Source organism: Panthera uncia (genome assembly GCF_023721935.1).
Source record: "Panthera uncia isolate 11264 chromosome A1 unlocalized genomic scaffold, Puncia_PCG_1.0 HiC_scaffold_16, whole genome shotgun sequence".
NCBI classification, from domain to species: Eukaryota; Metazoa; Chordata; class Mammalia; order Carnivora; family Felidae; genus Panthera; species Panthera uncia.
The window spans coordinates 67,454,282-67,468,679 of NW_026057576.1; the positions used below are offsets into that span (position 1 = coordinate 67,454,282).

At 42.7% G+C, this 14,398-nt stretch overlaps 1 protein-coding gene and 1 long non-coding RNA gene across 12 annotated transcripts in view; one reads left to right on the plus strand and one right to left on the minus strand.

The window, feature by feature from the left end:
• Nucleotides 1–14,398, minus strand: part of DOCK9 (dedicator of cytokinesis 9) — a 290,594-nt gene that overhangs the window by 115,415 nt on the left and 160,781 nt on the right. For all 10 annotated transcript variants that reach the window (XM_049647477.1, XM_049647483.1, XM_049647479.1 and 7 more), the window contains exons 6-9: nt 13,635–13,730; nt 12,499–12,633; nt 6,688–6,862; nt 5,718–5,785 (exon numbers count right to left, since the gene is read on the minus strand). In XM_049647477.1, the coding sequence (XP_049503434.1) occupies nt 5,718–5,785; nt 6,688–6,862; nt 12,499–12,633; nt 13,635–13,730 (474 nt within the window). The remainder of the gene's footprint in view (nt 1–5,717; nt 5,786–6,687; nt 6,863–12,498; nt 12,634–13,634; nt 13,731–14,398) is intronic.
• On the plus strand, nt 1,086–2,859 carry LOC125934165 (uncharacterized). Of its 2 annotated transcripts, XR_007461250.1 has the most exons (4): nt 1,086–1,174; nt 1,392–1,416; nt 2,019–2,393; nt 2,729–2,859. It is a non-coding gene; the product is annotated as an uncharacterized LOC125934165 (long non-coding RNA). The 2 variants fall into 2 exon arrangements; XR_007461249.1 differs by lacking the exon at nt 1,086–1,174 and having other exon boundaries at nt 1,177–1,416.

A 14,398-nucleotide genomic window follows, 5' to 3' on the forward strand; every position in this document is an offset into this window, starting at 1 on the left:
TTTCAGAGTCACGTATATATATCACGAACATATTTTTTAAAAAACTACAAACGCTATATATGTGTGTATGTTTCCACGAGCAATCGGTTTGACGCCAGGGGAATTACAACAGGTTAAGTAACACTAGTGCTCTCTGGGTGTCGGGATGGAGGATGAAGGGGAAAGATTAACTCTATATAACTTTGGATATTTTCACTTATTATAGCAAACACACTTATTTTTACTTAAGTTTCAGTAAAGACGATAAAATAAATTCCTGTAATGAATACTTTCACAGTCTAAGGACCCACAAAACATAGCTGTAAAAAAAACATTATCCCACAGCCTATGCCACCCAGCACTTCTCAAAGTGACAGAAACCAGCCCTCCTCTTAAAATAACCTGTGGTTGGTCCATACCGTGGAGATAGGAAGAACTGGACTGGCTTTTCCCCGGACCCTGCTGCTGCTGTCCTGCTCACAACCCGTCTAATACTTTGGGTTCAGCAGAAAGGAAAACATGAAGAAAATGGACAATGACAGAGCCGTCATCTGTAAAAACTGGTACTTGCTTAGAAGTCAAGAGAATGATTCGTCTAAAACAAAGGCTGTTCCCCTCACTCCTGTGAGCCCTACCTTTAACCACTAAAGACACACCCTGACAATGCTTTCTTCCTCACCTAAGATGCAATTATGGACCAAACATTCAAAGGGTTTCCAGAAGGACTGCCACAGGCTTCGAGCATACCCTGTGTCTTAAGTTCATCTCTGAGCAAGCAAAACAATTAAATGCCAGAGACCGTGGCCAACAGCATCTTACTTTGAGGATGAGTTATCAGAAAAAACATTGTGCTGGCTGTTGGCTTAAACAGAATAGGTTGGAACAAGAAGACTTAGCAAATTCCTTTGAGGCCAGAACGTATATTTCTTAATTTAAAGAGCTGTCATGATTTGTTTCCACTACTTGCAAGGTATCTAATGCCCCGGGACCACTATCTCGTCCTCTGTGTCACAAACCAATAATAAAGCACAGAGCATAAGGAGGCTCAAGAGATGGAATGCTGGAATGCCTGCTGACCTCATAAACAAAACCCCAGCCACCTCCGTTGTATCATAACACAATGACATAGTTTTCTGGATTAGGATACAGGGAAGGAAGCATCTATTACAGACTTGGTTTAAAAAAGTCAGAAAAGGTATCTGTGAAACTGTTTGGGTTCCAACAAATACTGCTAAGCCTGGCCGACTGACCCTTACTCAACCTCAGTGAGACTATAAAGTTTGAGACACAGTAATTCATCTTGTGTTCAACACAAGGTTTACCTAGAAAGATTAAGTTCACTCGCTAAAAAGTTATAAAGTAACTGAATGTGAGCAATTTTGGATTAACATGAAACAATGCTTTTCTTTCAGAACCACTTGGGGAGACCAAATTAAGGTGAGTTGCTGTTCTCTGAGTACCAAAGAAACCTACAAAAATAGAAAAGCTGTGAAGGAAAATATAGGGTGGGAGCATGAGGGTTTTCTTCATACTTTCTTTACACAAGGAGGTGACATATATGTACCAATGACACCTAGGATAAACATAACCAGTGAAAAACATTATTAAATGAATCATACTCGGGTTTACAACCTGATTGCCTTACCCCTTGACTTTGTAGAAAAGAAACCAATTGACTAACTTTAACTGCAGTTTGTGTAGTTAATAAAAATATTTATAAGACCATGTGCTCTAATACTATAAGTGCTGTTACATTTACAACAAACATGTATTTGGTTCCATATTAGACAACAGGAGGAAAAGAAGAGATTTTAGGGTAGATACAGTGTGTCTTCAATAAGAAAACAACAAAGACGTTCAGTACTAAATGTACAAGCAATCTAAGGGCCGAGAATGTACAACATATTCTGAAAACCTAGGCCCATACCACCCTTGTCATATGTCAAGGGCCCCCCTCCATTATGTTCCAAAATGAGACATCAGTTATTTTTGTACCGAAACAACTTCCTGTCACTCATATCCTGTTTGTTATGTCTCAGTCACAGTGGAAGACAAAAGCCGGGGCAACAGGATGAATGCAGCAGAAAGAGGAGCTGACCAGAGAGGAGCCTGCCATTAAATCACACAGTCAGTACCTCCTGCCTGACTCCACCGCTCGTCTTTTCTCTGCAACTTATTTACCTGTGGCCTGACCTCCCGCTGCACCCTTCCTTACACCTCCATCCCTGGTATTGACTTCTTGGCCTCTTCATCCCTGATTAAACTCTCCTCTCCCAAGTGGCTATGCACACAGTCTCTTTCTCCTTCACCCTGACCCCCCCACCTCTACTTCAAGCAGATTACACAACTATGGAATCCATTCCTCTCAAGATCAAGAGGACCAGCAGTCAGTCAACTCCCTGCTTCCTTAACAGGTACAAATGGTCCCCACCCGGACACAGTGGAGAAGGTTATAAACTAAGCTAAGACCACATTGGTGCTTGGAGCCCTGGACTGTGAAGGGCTGAGAGTCCCGCACAGTCAGGCCTGGGCTCACCCACCCCGCAACACCACACAAGCATCACAAATGTGCCAGCAGCACGCTGACTGCATGGCAATACATCTTCATTCTTCTTTTTTTTCCCTTTGAAAAATTACTTGCTGCCCTTTTTCTATCTTCTTAGATAAAAATATTTTTAAAACACTTAAGAGCTGGGGTCGGGGGCAGAAATAACAACAGCGAAGCCCCTTATAATGCTTTCTTTTTCAGGCTTTGACCATGACCACAGTAAGAAATATGTTTATATCACAACCCAATACATATACACATACTACATTGGGCTGCCTGGCTGGCTCAACTGGTAGAGCATGAGACTCAGGGTAGTGAGTTCCAGCCACATGTTGGACACAGAGATTACCTAATAAAAAAGTTTTTAAATAATATCTGTCATTATTAAGGGTAGTGTATTTAATATTCTCTATTCAGTTCTATTCCATTTATATTTTTAAAATGTCTGGGTCATATAATGTTAAGTTAAAGAAGCCTCACGTAAAAAGCGCATACTGTATGATTCCACGGATAAGAAGGTCTGGAACAGTCACAACTAATCTACAGTGACAGACATAAAAACAGCAGGCATATCAGCTGGGAGGGGAGGACAGGATAGTCTGCTGGAGTGCTAGAAGCGTTCTATGCATTGATCTGCATGGTGGTTATACAGGTGCCCAAATGTGAAATCCACTGAGCTATCCAACTAGTGTTCCATATAAGTTCTACTTCAATTAAATTAATTAATTAATTAATTAATCAAGCAAAGCAAAATAAAAAGAAATGGGGGGTTTAAACTAATTAATCTGATTTAACCAACCAAAACTGCTTCAACTAACCTGTTACACACAGTTTGAAAATAGCTCTAAATATCTTTGTGTGTGTGTGTGTGTTAACTCTCTTATATATGTTATCTCATATAACTAAACTAAGGAAAGTTTAAAAACTTTCCTAGGGAGCGCCTGGGTAGCTCAGTCAGTTGGGAATCCAGCTCCTGACTTCGGCTCAGGTCATGATCTCATGGTTCATGAGTTCGAGACCCGCGCTAGGCTCCACACTGACAGTGCAGAGGCTGCTTGGAATTCATTCTCTCTCTCCCTCCCCCTCTCCCTCTCCCTCTCCCTCTTTGCTCTTCCCCCGCTTGTGAGCTCTTTCTCTCAAAATAAATAAACTTAAAAAAATAAAGTAAATAAAAGTTTTCCTAGGTCTTAGGATTGAGAAATATTGAATTATTATGCTGGCCAGCTACAGGTAGTCAGTGAGAGAAGAAAGGAGGGCACAACTCCTGAATGTCTTCACAGGGAGGAAAAAAATACAGATTTCTAATTAATCAACATTAGGCTCAAACAATATGAGTCTTCTCCTAGGTGTCCACGGTGTTCACCCAGTAAGTGTAGAAAGTTACTTTCCAAGTTCTGGATTGCTTTGCATATATTATCTGCTTCAATAAATAAAATGGGTTTAAACATTCTGCTTTGAGAAATTACGAGCCCCCCAAATATCCAGAAACAAAAAAAGTGAATCTCAATGCAAAATACGATGCATAGAAGTTCATAGCACAAAAACACATACACACAAGCCAAAAGCCGTCCCGGCTTAGTAGGCGGTTACAATGGTGACACTAAAATTAGCTTTAATAGGCAGGTGCTAAAAAGATACTGTGGTAACAGTCAAGTCTTGAAGAAAAACAATACTCTCAAGTCCTAGCCAGGGAGGGAGATTTTATATTTTAGAACAGCCATGTTGTCTCAAAGTAAAGGTCAATGCTGAATGCCAGTCTATTTATAATCGTATATGGATAAACCATGTTTTCTATTACAGTGTTTAAGATGTGGGTGTGTAGGGTCTCTATTACACTGTATTCGCAGAGAAGAAGAAGAAAAAGGCAGTAACAGAGCAAGAATGGAAATGGCTGGAGAAGACAAAGATATTTCTCTCATTTAAAAGAGAATCATTCATAGATGCACACAAGGAGACAAGTACAAGGATATTCATTGTAGCATTGTTTGTAATGGAAAAAAAATTGGAAATAACAGAACAGCTAAAATAAAATGCTTACATGGTGCAATCAAAGGGATGAACTAGATCTATATACCAGCTTGGACAGATCTCAAAATCAAAGTTGAATTAAGAAAGAAAAGTACAGAATAATATGTTAGCATTTATATAACATTTAAAAAAAATTTTTTTAATGTTTCTTTTAATTTAATTTTTGAGTAAGAGACAGAGGAGACAGGGGAGGGGCAGAAAGAGAGGGAGACACAGAATCTGAAGCAGGCTCCAGTGAGCACAGCGCCTGACGCGGGGGCTCGAACTCACAGACCGCGAGATCGTGACCTGAGCCAAAGTTGGGCGCTTAAACGACTGAGCCACCCAGGCGCCCCACATTTTTAAACATATGAAAGGAACACAACCATGTAGATCATTATGATAGATACACTGGGAAAGATATAGAGATAAAATGGAAGTAATCCCAGGAAACTCATAACAGTGTCTGTCACCGCTTGAGGCTGTGGAGGAGGAAGGGAATGGAGTAAGGATGGTGTTTAAAAAGAACTTTAACTATAGTTGATGTTTTATTTCTTTAAAAAATATGGAAGCTAAAAGGACCACAGAGTAACAGGGTTTAATCTGGGTCATGGGAATGAGGTCGGCTGTTTTGATCTTTGTGATTTTCAGTAACTTTAAGGTTTCTCAAAATTATTAAAGACAAGTGTAACTTTTTTTTTTTCATTCAGAGTGACCCAGAGGCAATTTACAAAACTCAGGCAACCCCTGTTTGGTTTAGCAGTAGGACTGTCACAGACCACCCTCTTTGGAAGTGTGTCTATTAACGTGAATAGGGAGAGCGTATGTGTGAACATAGTAGGTACCATGTTAACGTGGGAAACTTTACCTGTGCGTTTTGGTTATTTCAATACTCGTAATCTGGTAGTAAACATTATGGAAGGGCAGGGACACAGAATAATAAAAAAAATAATCTGTAAGGCACTTTCCAGAAAACAAGACTAAAATCTGACTCAGGTGAGTATTTTACCTCCCCTCACATTTGGGACAGAAAATAGAGAGCAGTAACCACAATGTCTTTTTTAACGATTTACTACAATGTAATTGTTACTCATTTCAATAGATTCCATCCTGGACAAGCTAGGAAATGAGAAATATTTCAGTATCATTCTATGAAGGGCAGAAGACTGAAGATGATTATTACCTTGGCAAGTTCAGGCAGGTAGCTATCTAAACCGGAACCAGAACCTTCCAATTTGCTTTGTTCATCATCTAAAATGGCAAAACAGATGACCTGAGTTACTTGTAATTGAATGTATTTTATTTAAAGCAGGAGGTCAAAGGCCTCTTATATTCACCCTCGAATGCAGTGGTTTCCAACTCTAAATGCCCATTAAAAACACCTCGGAGCTTAAAAAAAAAAAATACTTACACCCAGGGTTGAGAACCAAATATTTAATAATTGATAAAGCATAGACACTGTCTAAAAAGAACTGATATTAGTTATGAACACCAGTCTGCATGGCCACATCCATCAGACCCACTAAAATGCCTGCCCAGGTCCCACCCCAGGCCAACTAAATAAGAAAGAGAATTTTTTAAAAAGTTTCACAGAATTTCTAAGGTACAGCCAGGGTTGAGATTCACCGGGCTAAGAGCTTGAAACAAAACATGAGTTGTCAAGAACACAGCCAGATTCTTCCCACCAATGAGGCTTCTGCCCATCTTAACTTTGTCTTAAAAAATCTAAAGGATAGGATTAATGACAGTATAACCACAGTATTTTAAGTGCTGATTTTGTGCCAGGTACTCGAGACACATAATCTTATTTAATCTTCCCATCGACCAGCAAGTTCTGTTTTATTCTTACTTCACAGATGGGAATACCGAGGCTCAGAATATGTAAGTAGCTTGCCCAAGGTCTCACAGCTGAAAAATGATATTGCGAAGACTTGAACTCAGTCTTCCTTTCTGCCCCGAAGCTGTGGCTCTTCCCATTTAAGGTTTCCTGATAAAAATGTTGTCAGGGTAGTAAATTCCAATGTGACGAAATCTTTGCTCACAAGCTCTCTGTGAAGAGCTCACATCTGCCCCATTGCTCGCGTACCTGGCGATACACAGGCTCCCTATGCCCTGAAGTATGCATGTCCCTGGAGAAAGCGAGGTCTGCTTACCCTCATGAGAGTCTCCGTTTCGCTTTTCTTGCATTGCAGCCTCAAAGTTGAGCTGGAGAATCTTGTTGAGAGTTGTGATCCATTCTTCCATTTCGACTTCGCTGTCTGCAGCCAAAAGGTAGCTACTTTTGTCCTGCATCTTGAGCTCAAAAGCAAAACGTCTAACTTTGTTGTTCTGAAATGGAAAAGGAGTACAGAGACACATTTTAAGAGAACTGGAATGGCCTTAAAATTTTTCCTCTTTATTATTCACTGACTGATGCTATCTCATTGGCGTTTGGGGCCAAGCTATTTAAAAATGCATGCCCCTGGGGCACCTGGGTGGCTCAGTCGGTTGAGCGCCTGACTTTGACTCAGGTCATGATCTTGTGGTTTGTGAGTTCGAGCCCCCTCCATCAGGCTCTGCAGAATCGAGCCCCGTGTCAGGCTCTGCGGAGCCTGCTTAGAATACTCTCTCTCTCTCTCTCTCTGCCCCCCCACCCCTCCCCCCTCAAAACAAATAAATAAATTTAAAAAAAATGCAAGTCCCTTCCCCACAAACCCTCATCACTCTCTACCTTCCCTGCTTTATTTTCTCCATAATTTTATTTTCCCATCTGACACATCATGGATTTCACTTGTTGTCTGTCTCCTCAAATGGAATGAGAGCTCCTTAGGGTAGATATTACTTTTGTTCAATGCTACATCCAGATTTCTAGAACACTGCCTGGTACACAATAAGCTCTGGAAAAAAAATTTACTGAATGAATGAAATTTCACTGAAAATTTTCAACTCCTCCAGCTCCTTTTTTTCTTTTGATGAAGTAGTGCATGGTATCCCATTTTATAAAGCAAACATTATCTCTCAGTGTGTTTGACCTCCTCATCTGGAACTTTCCCATCATTTGTGAGTCCCCAGAGGTATTTGGACACCAAGTCTACAGCCTTCCCTCATGCCTCTAGTTTTTACACCTGTCAAAGAGTGTCCAGCTCCAAGTACAAAGACAGTAGTCACATGCATTAAATGATGGAGGATGAAAGTGCCCTAGACCAGGGTTTCTCAGCCTTGGCACTGCTGATGCTTAAGGCTGGTAAGTGTTGTGGGAGTCGGCCTGTGCACTGCAAGATGTTTAGCAGCATCGCTGGCCTTACCCACTAGATGCAGGGAACATAACCCCAGTTGTGAAGATTAAAACACATCTCCAGACAGTACCAAACCTCCCCTGGTGAGCACAATCGCCTCCAGGGAACAGCACTAGAAAGAAGTTCGGCTCTAAGGACCACAGCCCAAGATTCCTTGCATGTACAGGCTGAGGGCAACCTGTAGGGGGCAGAGTAGCCCTCACCCACTAGCAGCTGGCTGGCTAGCCGCAGTCCCTGAGAGGCTCCTCAGTGTAGGTGGCAGGGACGCCCTGACCCTCCCCAAGGTGGCTGTGTTCTTGGCAGCGTGCTTCTCAGAAACACGCAGGCCACACAAGCTAAGTACATACTGCCCGCTGCGGGCGCCTCACTTCACGTCAGGGCCAGAATCAGACAGGAGTCAAAAGGCTAGGTACGAAATATGTTTTCTGTCCCAGTCACAACTGTGAAAATAAGTTAAAAGTGGGGGAGACATCAGGCCTTGGTTCTAAGTTATTCCTCTTTCTCAGCCTGATCTTCCTGATCTGGAAATAAACGTAATCAACTTCAAGGTTCTAAAATGCTTTTAGGCCTTAAGATTCTACACTGGATAACTTGCAGGTTTATTTAAAATTATCAGTTTATGCATTTCTTTGAACCCATAGCATTAATCAACTACTTTTTTTTCCACAATGTCCAAAAACAATTCAAAAACAAACAAACCACAGTGTTGGTGCTTAGCTTCCAAACAGATGTGGATAAAAACAAATTATTTAACTTTTTGAAGCCTTGGATACAATTCATTAAATGTTAAACACCATCAGCCATATCTGATGAAGAAAGAATATGAAGGAAGAGAATATGAAGAATATGAAGGAAGAGATGTCCCTTAAAGTCAGGACCTAAGGTCACGGAGAACACTGCACAGGCTGACCGACAGCCCGGGGATGCCGGACGCACAAATCACCTACACGCTGTGCCGAAGACAGGCGACAAAACTCTTAATAGTTTTGCTTTAAACTTTTCTTTAAAAGAAATGCCTGAAGATTTAACTAGAAAGTTACTTGAAAGGTCTCCTAGCTCAAGAATACAAATGAAACCCCTACTTGGAAATCCCACACAAGAAGTTAATTCACTGTCATTGACCGTTTCTGGTCCTGCCTACTTTACACTGTGAAGAAACATACTTTGATGTATTGAGAGACAGAGAGACACAGAGCATGAGCAGGGGAGGGGCTGAGAGAGACAGAGAGACACAGAATCTGAAACAGGCTCCAGGCTCCAAGCTGTCAGCACAGAGCCCGACGCGGGTCTCGAACTCACAAACTGCAAGATCATGACCTGAGCCAATGTCGGACACTTAACTGACTGAGCCACCCAGGCATCCCTGGGGCTGTTTTTAAATTGGTTTCCGGTAATCAAAAATACCAAGATTTAAGTAAAATTTTGTATTTCTGGATTTTTTTGCTAAAAACAAGACAAAAACAGATCATCTGGCCCCCTTGAACTGGTAGCTCCGCCCAGCATCAGCCACAGCAGGGAGGTGGCTGGCGGCCCTACGAGACGGGACCATTCGTGCTCCAGTTTGTCACAGAATGTGATGCATTCCCTCTTGCTTTCCACGCAGGCCTGTTCTTTTACTTAATTTTCCTGCTCGGCTCCTGCAGGTGTCTGAGTTTGGACCCCTAATTTCCACTGCTGGCTTGATGGAGGAACAGGGTCTGGACTCGCTCTCCCATCACAACCACTAGAAAACTGAACAGAAGAGATGAAACAGCTATTTGCGGATATTTGACCACAGGTAGGGCAGGACCATGACCCCTGCTGGACGGGACATAGATGAGCTGCACCCTAGCAGCCCTTAAGCTTTCTGCTGGAGGCGGTGACTGGGTTGTGGCCCAGGAAGGGGAGCCCGACAGAGCCCTGCAGTCCCCCTAGGTTAAAGAGACTGAGCAGAGCTCCAGAAGACCACGGTGGCTATATTACACAGGACACAGTTTCCAGAATGAGAGCTCTTCCAGAGTTCTCAGCACGTAAGACAAAACAGATCCAAATCTAGTAGTAAAAATTCTGAGTCATGCATTCATGACGTGTCCATGTTCTGTTTGTAGGTTCTGCCTTAACAAACAGTTTACCAAAAAAAAAAAAAAAGTCAAAAAAAACCCACATCAAAATGAAGACAAAATAACCCAAATTGCAAGTCACTAGAGATAAAGAGAAGATTAAGAAGAGCAGGGACATCAGACCCCCAAAACAACAACATAATGGGGTGTCTTCAAATTCGAAGGTAAATTTCACCTTGGATTTCTATATACACCCAAAGTATCCATCAAGTTTGAATGCAAAACCAAAAATATTGGCAGATAAGCTAACTCTCAAGAAATTAACAACTTCGACATTCTTTCTCAGGAAGCTACTTGGAGGATGTGCTCCTACAAAATAAGAAAGTGGAACAAGAAAGAAGACATGGGATCTCGGAAACAGGGAATCCGACGCAGGCAGGAAGGCAAAGAGTTTCCAGAATGATGGCTATCCAGAGGCTGAGACAGCAATTCACCTAGATTAGAGCAGGAAGGAGGGCTGCAGGAACTAAAATCCTACCTTCCATAATGTCCAGAAGTGATGAATAAAAAGAAGCGGACGTGCCTTTTCCAGCATTATGGAGGCACATCCCAGAAAGAAGAGTGAAAACAGCTGAAAACGATCACGTCAGGGGAGTGGGGAGTGGGTGAGGTGGAAGACACTCGGGCAACAAGGTGCTCGCAGGGTTGCCTTTCTGCACTGCTTGACGGTTTAAACCAGATGAATGAATTACTTGGGATGAAAATGCAATGTAATTTTCAACATGTGAGTACATAAACAAGTACACACCTGAAGGTCAGGCCGGAGAGCTGTGTCTCTAACCTCAATCACACTGGCCCCACAAAACGACCTTTCTGATTAGAACTGAGCTTCGGGCCAATGTCATCAGCCAACACTGAGTCATTTTAGGAAGAATTCTCTGATAATGGTGACTGCATCTATTGTGAGGAGTTGTCAGGGAGATTGTTCATTAACCACACAGTGCCCTCTGTCTCAGGGCCCCCATGAGAAATGCCTGAATGATCTTCATTCTGAGATTACTCGGGCAGCTTCTGGCTAACTGGATTGAACGGGTCTCCAAGCTAGGAAGCACAGAGCCCAGTTTGTCACCCACCCACAGCAGGTGTTAGGTCTCTTGAACACCTATGCTTCTTTCTTAGCTTAATTCCTGTTCATCTCCTCCTTACCTTGACTCCTTGTTCACCTCTCCTGCCTTCAAACACACTTTAAATCTGTGCTATCCTGTGTTTTATGTTTCCTTGTAAGTTACTGCCTTAGACCTTTCTGGAAAGTGGCAGGGGGGTGGGGAGATGGACGGACAGATGGGGAATCTGGCAACTTGCTTTCAGAGACAATTCTGTTAAGGTTTGGAAGGTCCTACACCAAAACAGCAGCTTTCGGTCCTACACCGAAACTGGTAACAGCAGCTCCCTGGGAAAGGGAGAGATAGGGATCAACAGGGACCTCCAGTTTGTAATGGTCTGATTTTTTTTATAATGTGAGTACAGTTGTGCATTATGTATGATTAAAATTAATTTTTAAGTGTATTTATTTATTTTGAGAGAGAAAGAGAACCAGTAGGAGAGGGGCACAGAGAGACAGGGAAACAGAGGATCCTAAGCAGGCTCTGTGCTGACAGCAGTGAGCCCGATGAGGGGCTTGAACTCACTGAACCATTAGGTCATGACCTAAAAATAAGGGGCACCTGAGTGGCTCAGTTGGTTGAGTCTGACTCTTGATTTTGCCTCAGGTCATAATCCCACAGTCATGGGATTGAGCCCTGAGTCGGGTTCCATGCTGAGCATGGAGCCTGCTTAAGATTCTCTCTCCCTCTCCCTCTCTCCCTCTCCCCCCACCTCTCTCTCTCTGTCTCTCTCTCTCTCTCTCCCCCTCTCAACTGCTCGCTCTTGCTCTCTCTCAAAAAAAAAAAAAAAAAAGAATAGTAATTTTTAAGAATAACTCTACAACTGCAATAGCACTAACAAAAATATTCAATACTGGCTGAATTCTTACCATGTGCCAGCACTGTTCCAAGCTCTTTTTTTCATATATTAATTAATCCTCTCAATAACCATATTCAATACAATTATCCCAATTTAACAAATGAGGAAACTGAGGCACAGAGAGGATCAGTGTCTCCAAAGCTACACAGCTGGTAGTGGTAGAGCAGGGATTTGAACTCAGTCTGGATCTGAAACCCAGTTGACTAATCCTGTTATTGGTACTATGAGAGAAATGATAAAACTCATCACGGAGATGCTAAGAACTGTTCTGAATATTTCCAAATGAATTCATCCAGTCCCCTCAATTTACTCTACTAAGGAAACATGATCATTACCCACATTTTGCACATGAAGAAACTTTTGGTAATAGCCTGGCCAAGGTCACACAGCTATAAAGTGGTTGAGCCTTAAACACTGGAGCTCAGCCCCACGGTGCTCAGCCGACTACAATAGAAGTCTGCCTGTTTCACGTGTATCTGATGAAAAACGAGCCTTTACTTACCTGACAGCTGTTCTACCTCCTCCCCCAATACTGCCATTCTTGGAAGTATTTGCTTAAATCTGCAAATTCACAGATGGTACTTTTACAGATCAGAAAACTTGATGATAGAACTCTACTCATATTTACCTGAACCACACCCATGCAGGAATCCAGAAATATCGATCCTTTCGGTTCCTTGGAGATCTTTTCATCTTTATAAAAATTCAAATTGTAGGATCCGTCACCAAGTTGAATCAGGTGGAAAAACCGTCTTTTAAATGACTGGGAGAAAAATACATACACAGCACTTGTTTCAAAACGAAAAGAGTCACAGTCGCTACCAATCACTCACAGCTACACACGTGTTTTTACACAGTACACAAGTGTAAAAACCGTCTCTATTCTCTCTAAAACCAATCTAATCCTGGCCAACGCCCCAGGTAAGGGTAAGTTAAGACTCTCCATCACGTCTAATAATTTCAGTGCGTTTAAATTCTGAGGAGGTGGTTCACTTAACATTCATGGGTCATTTTTTCTTACCCACAGCATTTGATATTTTTACATAACCACCCAAAAGCAGTGCAATGAGCTCCAATTTGGGATGCAGCACAGAAGGATGGAAACTTTCTCAAATCCCCAGGGTTTCTTGCTCACGCAGAATAGGAACTTTTCTCTGCCTCGTGACACTGAACGATTTTCCAGCCTCAGGATTATGACAGTCCGCATTTCCCTGGATTTCCTTTTTCTCTCCCCGTCCACCCTCCCTCCCTTCCATTATGGCTCTTCTCTTCAGTATTCATGCTGCTCTTCCTCTGCTCCTACCTCTTTCCTGAATGGCTTTTTATACTAGTTTTGCTCTTCTCTTTCCAACCCCCTTCCAATCAAACCATTTTCCTTCCAGTCCTCCAGCTTTGCTCTTGTTCACCTTGCCACAGTAGACCTCCCAAAAGTGCTTAGACTTAGCCCTTGGGTGATGTGCTTGCAGGTGCCACGATCGCTTTTGTCGTGGGTACAGAGAAGAAAGCCTGCGTCGGCAACTGTGCCTTCGCACCAGCCCAATGATGAAGATCTCGTCACGCTGGTGGTCGGGCATGAAGCAGGGGAAGTGGGTGCGAGCAGGACGGTACCAATGGAGGTTGATCACCAGGGAGGCATCTTATTGACCAGACAATGTCACTTTTGTCAGGAAGAACAACATGCCCATTCATTTTGAGCATGATTCCCAAGACCTATAGCAAAAAGGGTTTCATGAGAGGGGAGTGCAGGGTGATGGACTGCCTTACCCTCATGGTTACGCTTATTGCACTGTTCATGTTGCCTTTGTACAGCCACCCATGCTTGGTGATCCCACCCTTCTGAGAGCCGAGGGAGGCAGCATCCTAGGAGAGAAGGAAAACCACAATTGATCTCCAGTCACTACTAATCTTATCTGCTGTGACTCTGGTCAAAAGGAAAATCATTCAACTGGTGCCGGCTTGCCCCATCGTGCCCCATTACTGGAGTTACCATCTGCCACAAGTCACTTTAGAGCCGGCTCGGCAGGAAAAGAGAGGGAGAAGCATCAATCCCTGAAAGCTCTAGTCCATTAAAAGGCAAAGCTAGTTCCAGTCCAAATTTTTTATTTTTGAGTATTTAATGAGCCACAGAAAGTACATACCATACTTGACCACTCAGGTTGTAAGGTCCTGCTGGGTTTCATGAAAAATATTTTCAAATTACACTCCCCTATAATTGGAGGACAAAAGCAAATTCCTGGAAAACTTCCCAGAGGCTCAGTTCAGGGGAAGGTGAACGAATAAAAGAAGGAAATGTGAGGCAACAGAGAAAGGAGGGATGAGAGAAAAGGATTGGGCAATGGAAAAGAATGAAAGAGAGAGAGGAGAGGGGAAGAGTTAGGAAAGAGAAGGGACGTGGCTAAAAAAATGCATGCTTCTGCATGTTCCAGCTCCAGCTGTGGGCTCTGGTGCAGGGAGGCGGGCATGGGGTTGCCAGTTGCTGCTGAAAATATGTCAGGCAAACACTCGTACATGTAACAGACAGATGACAG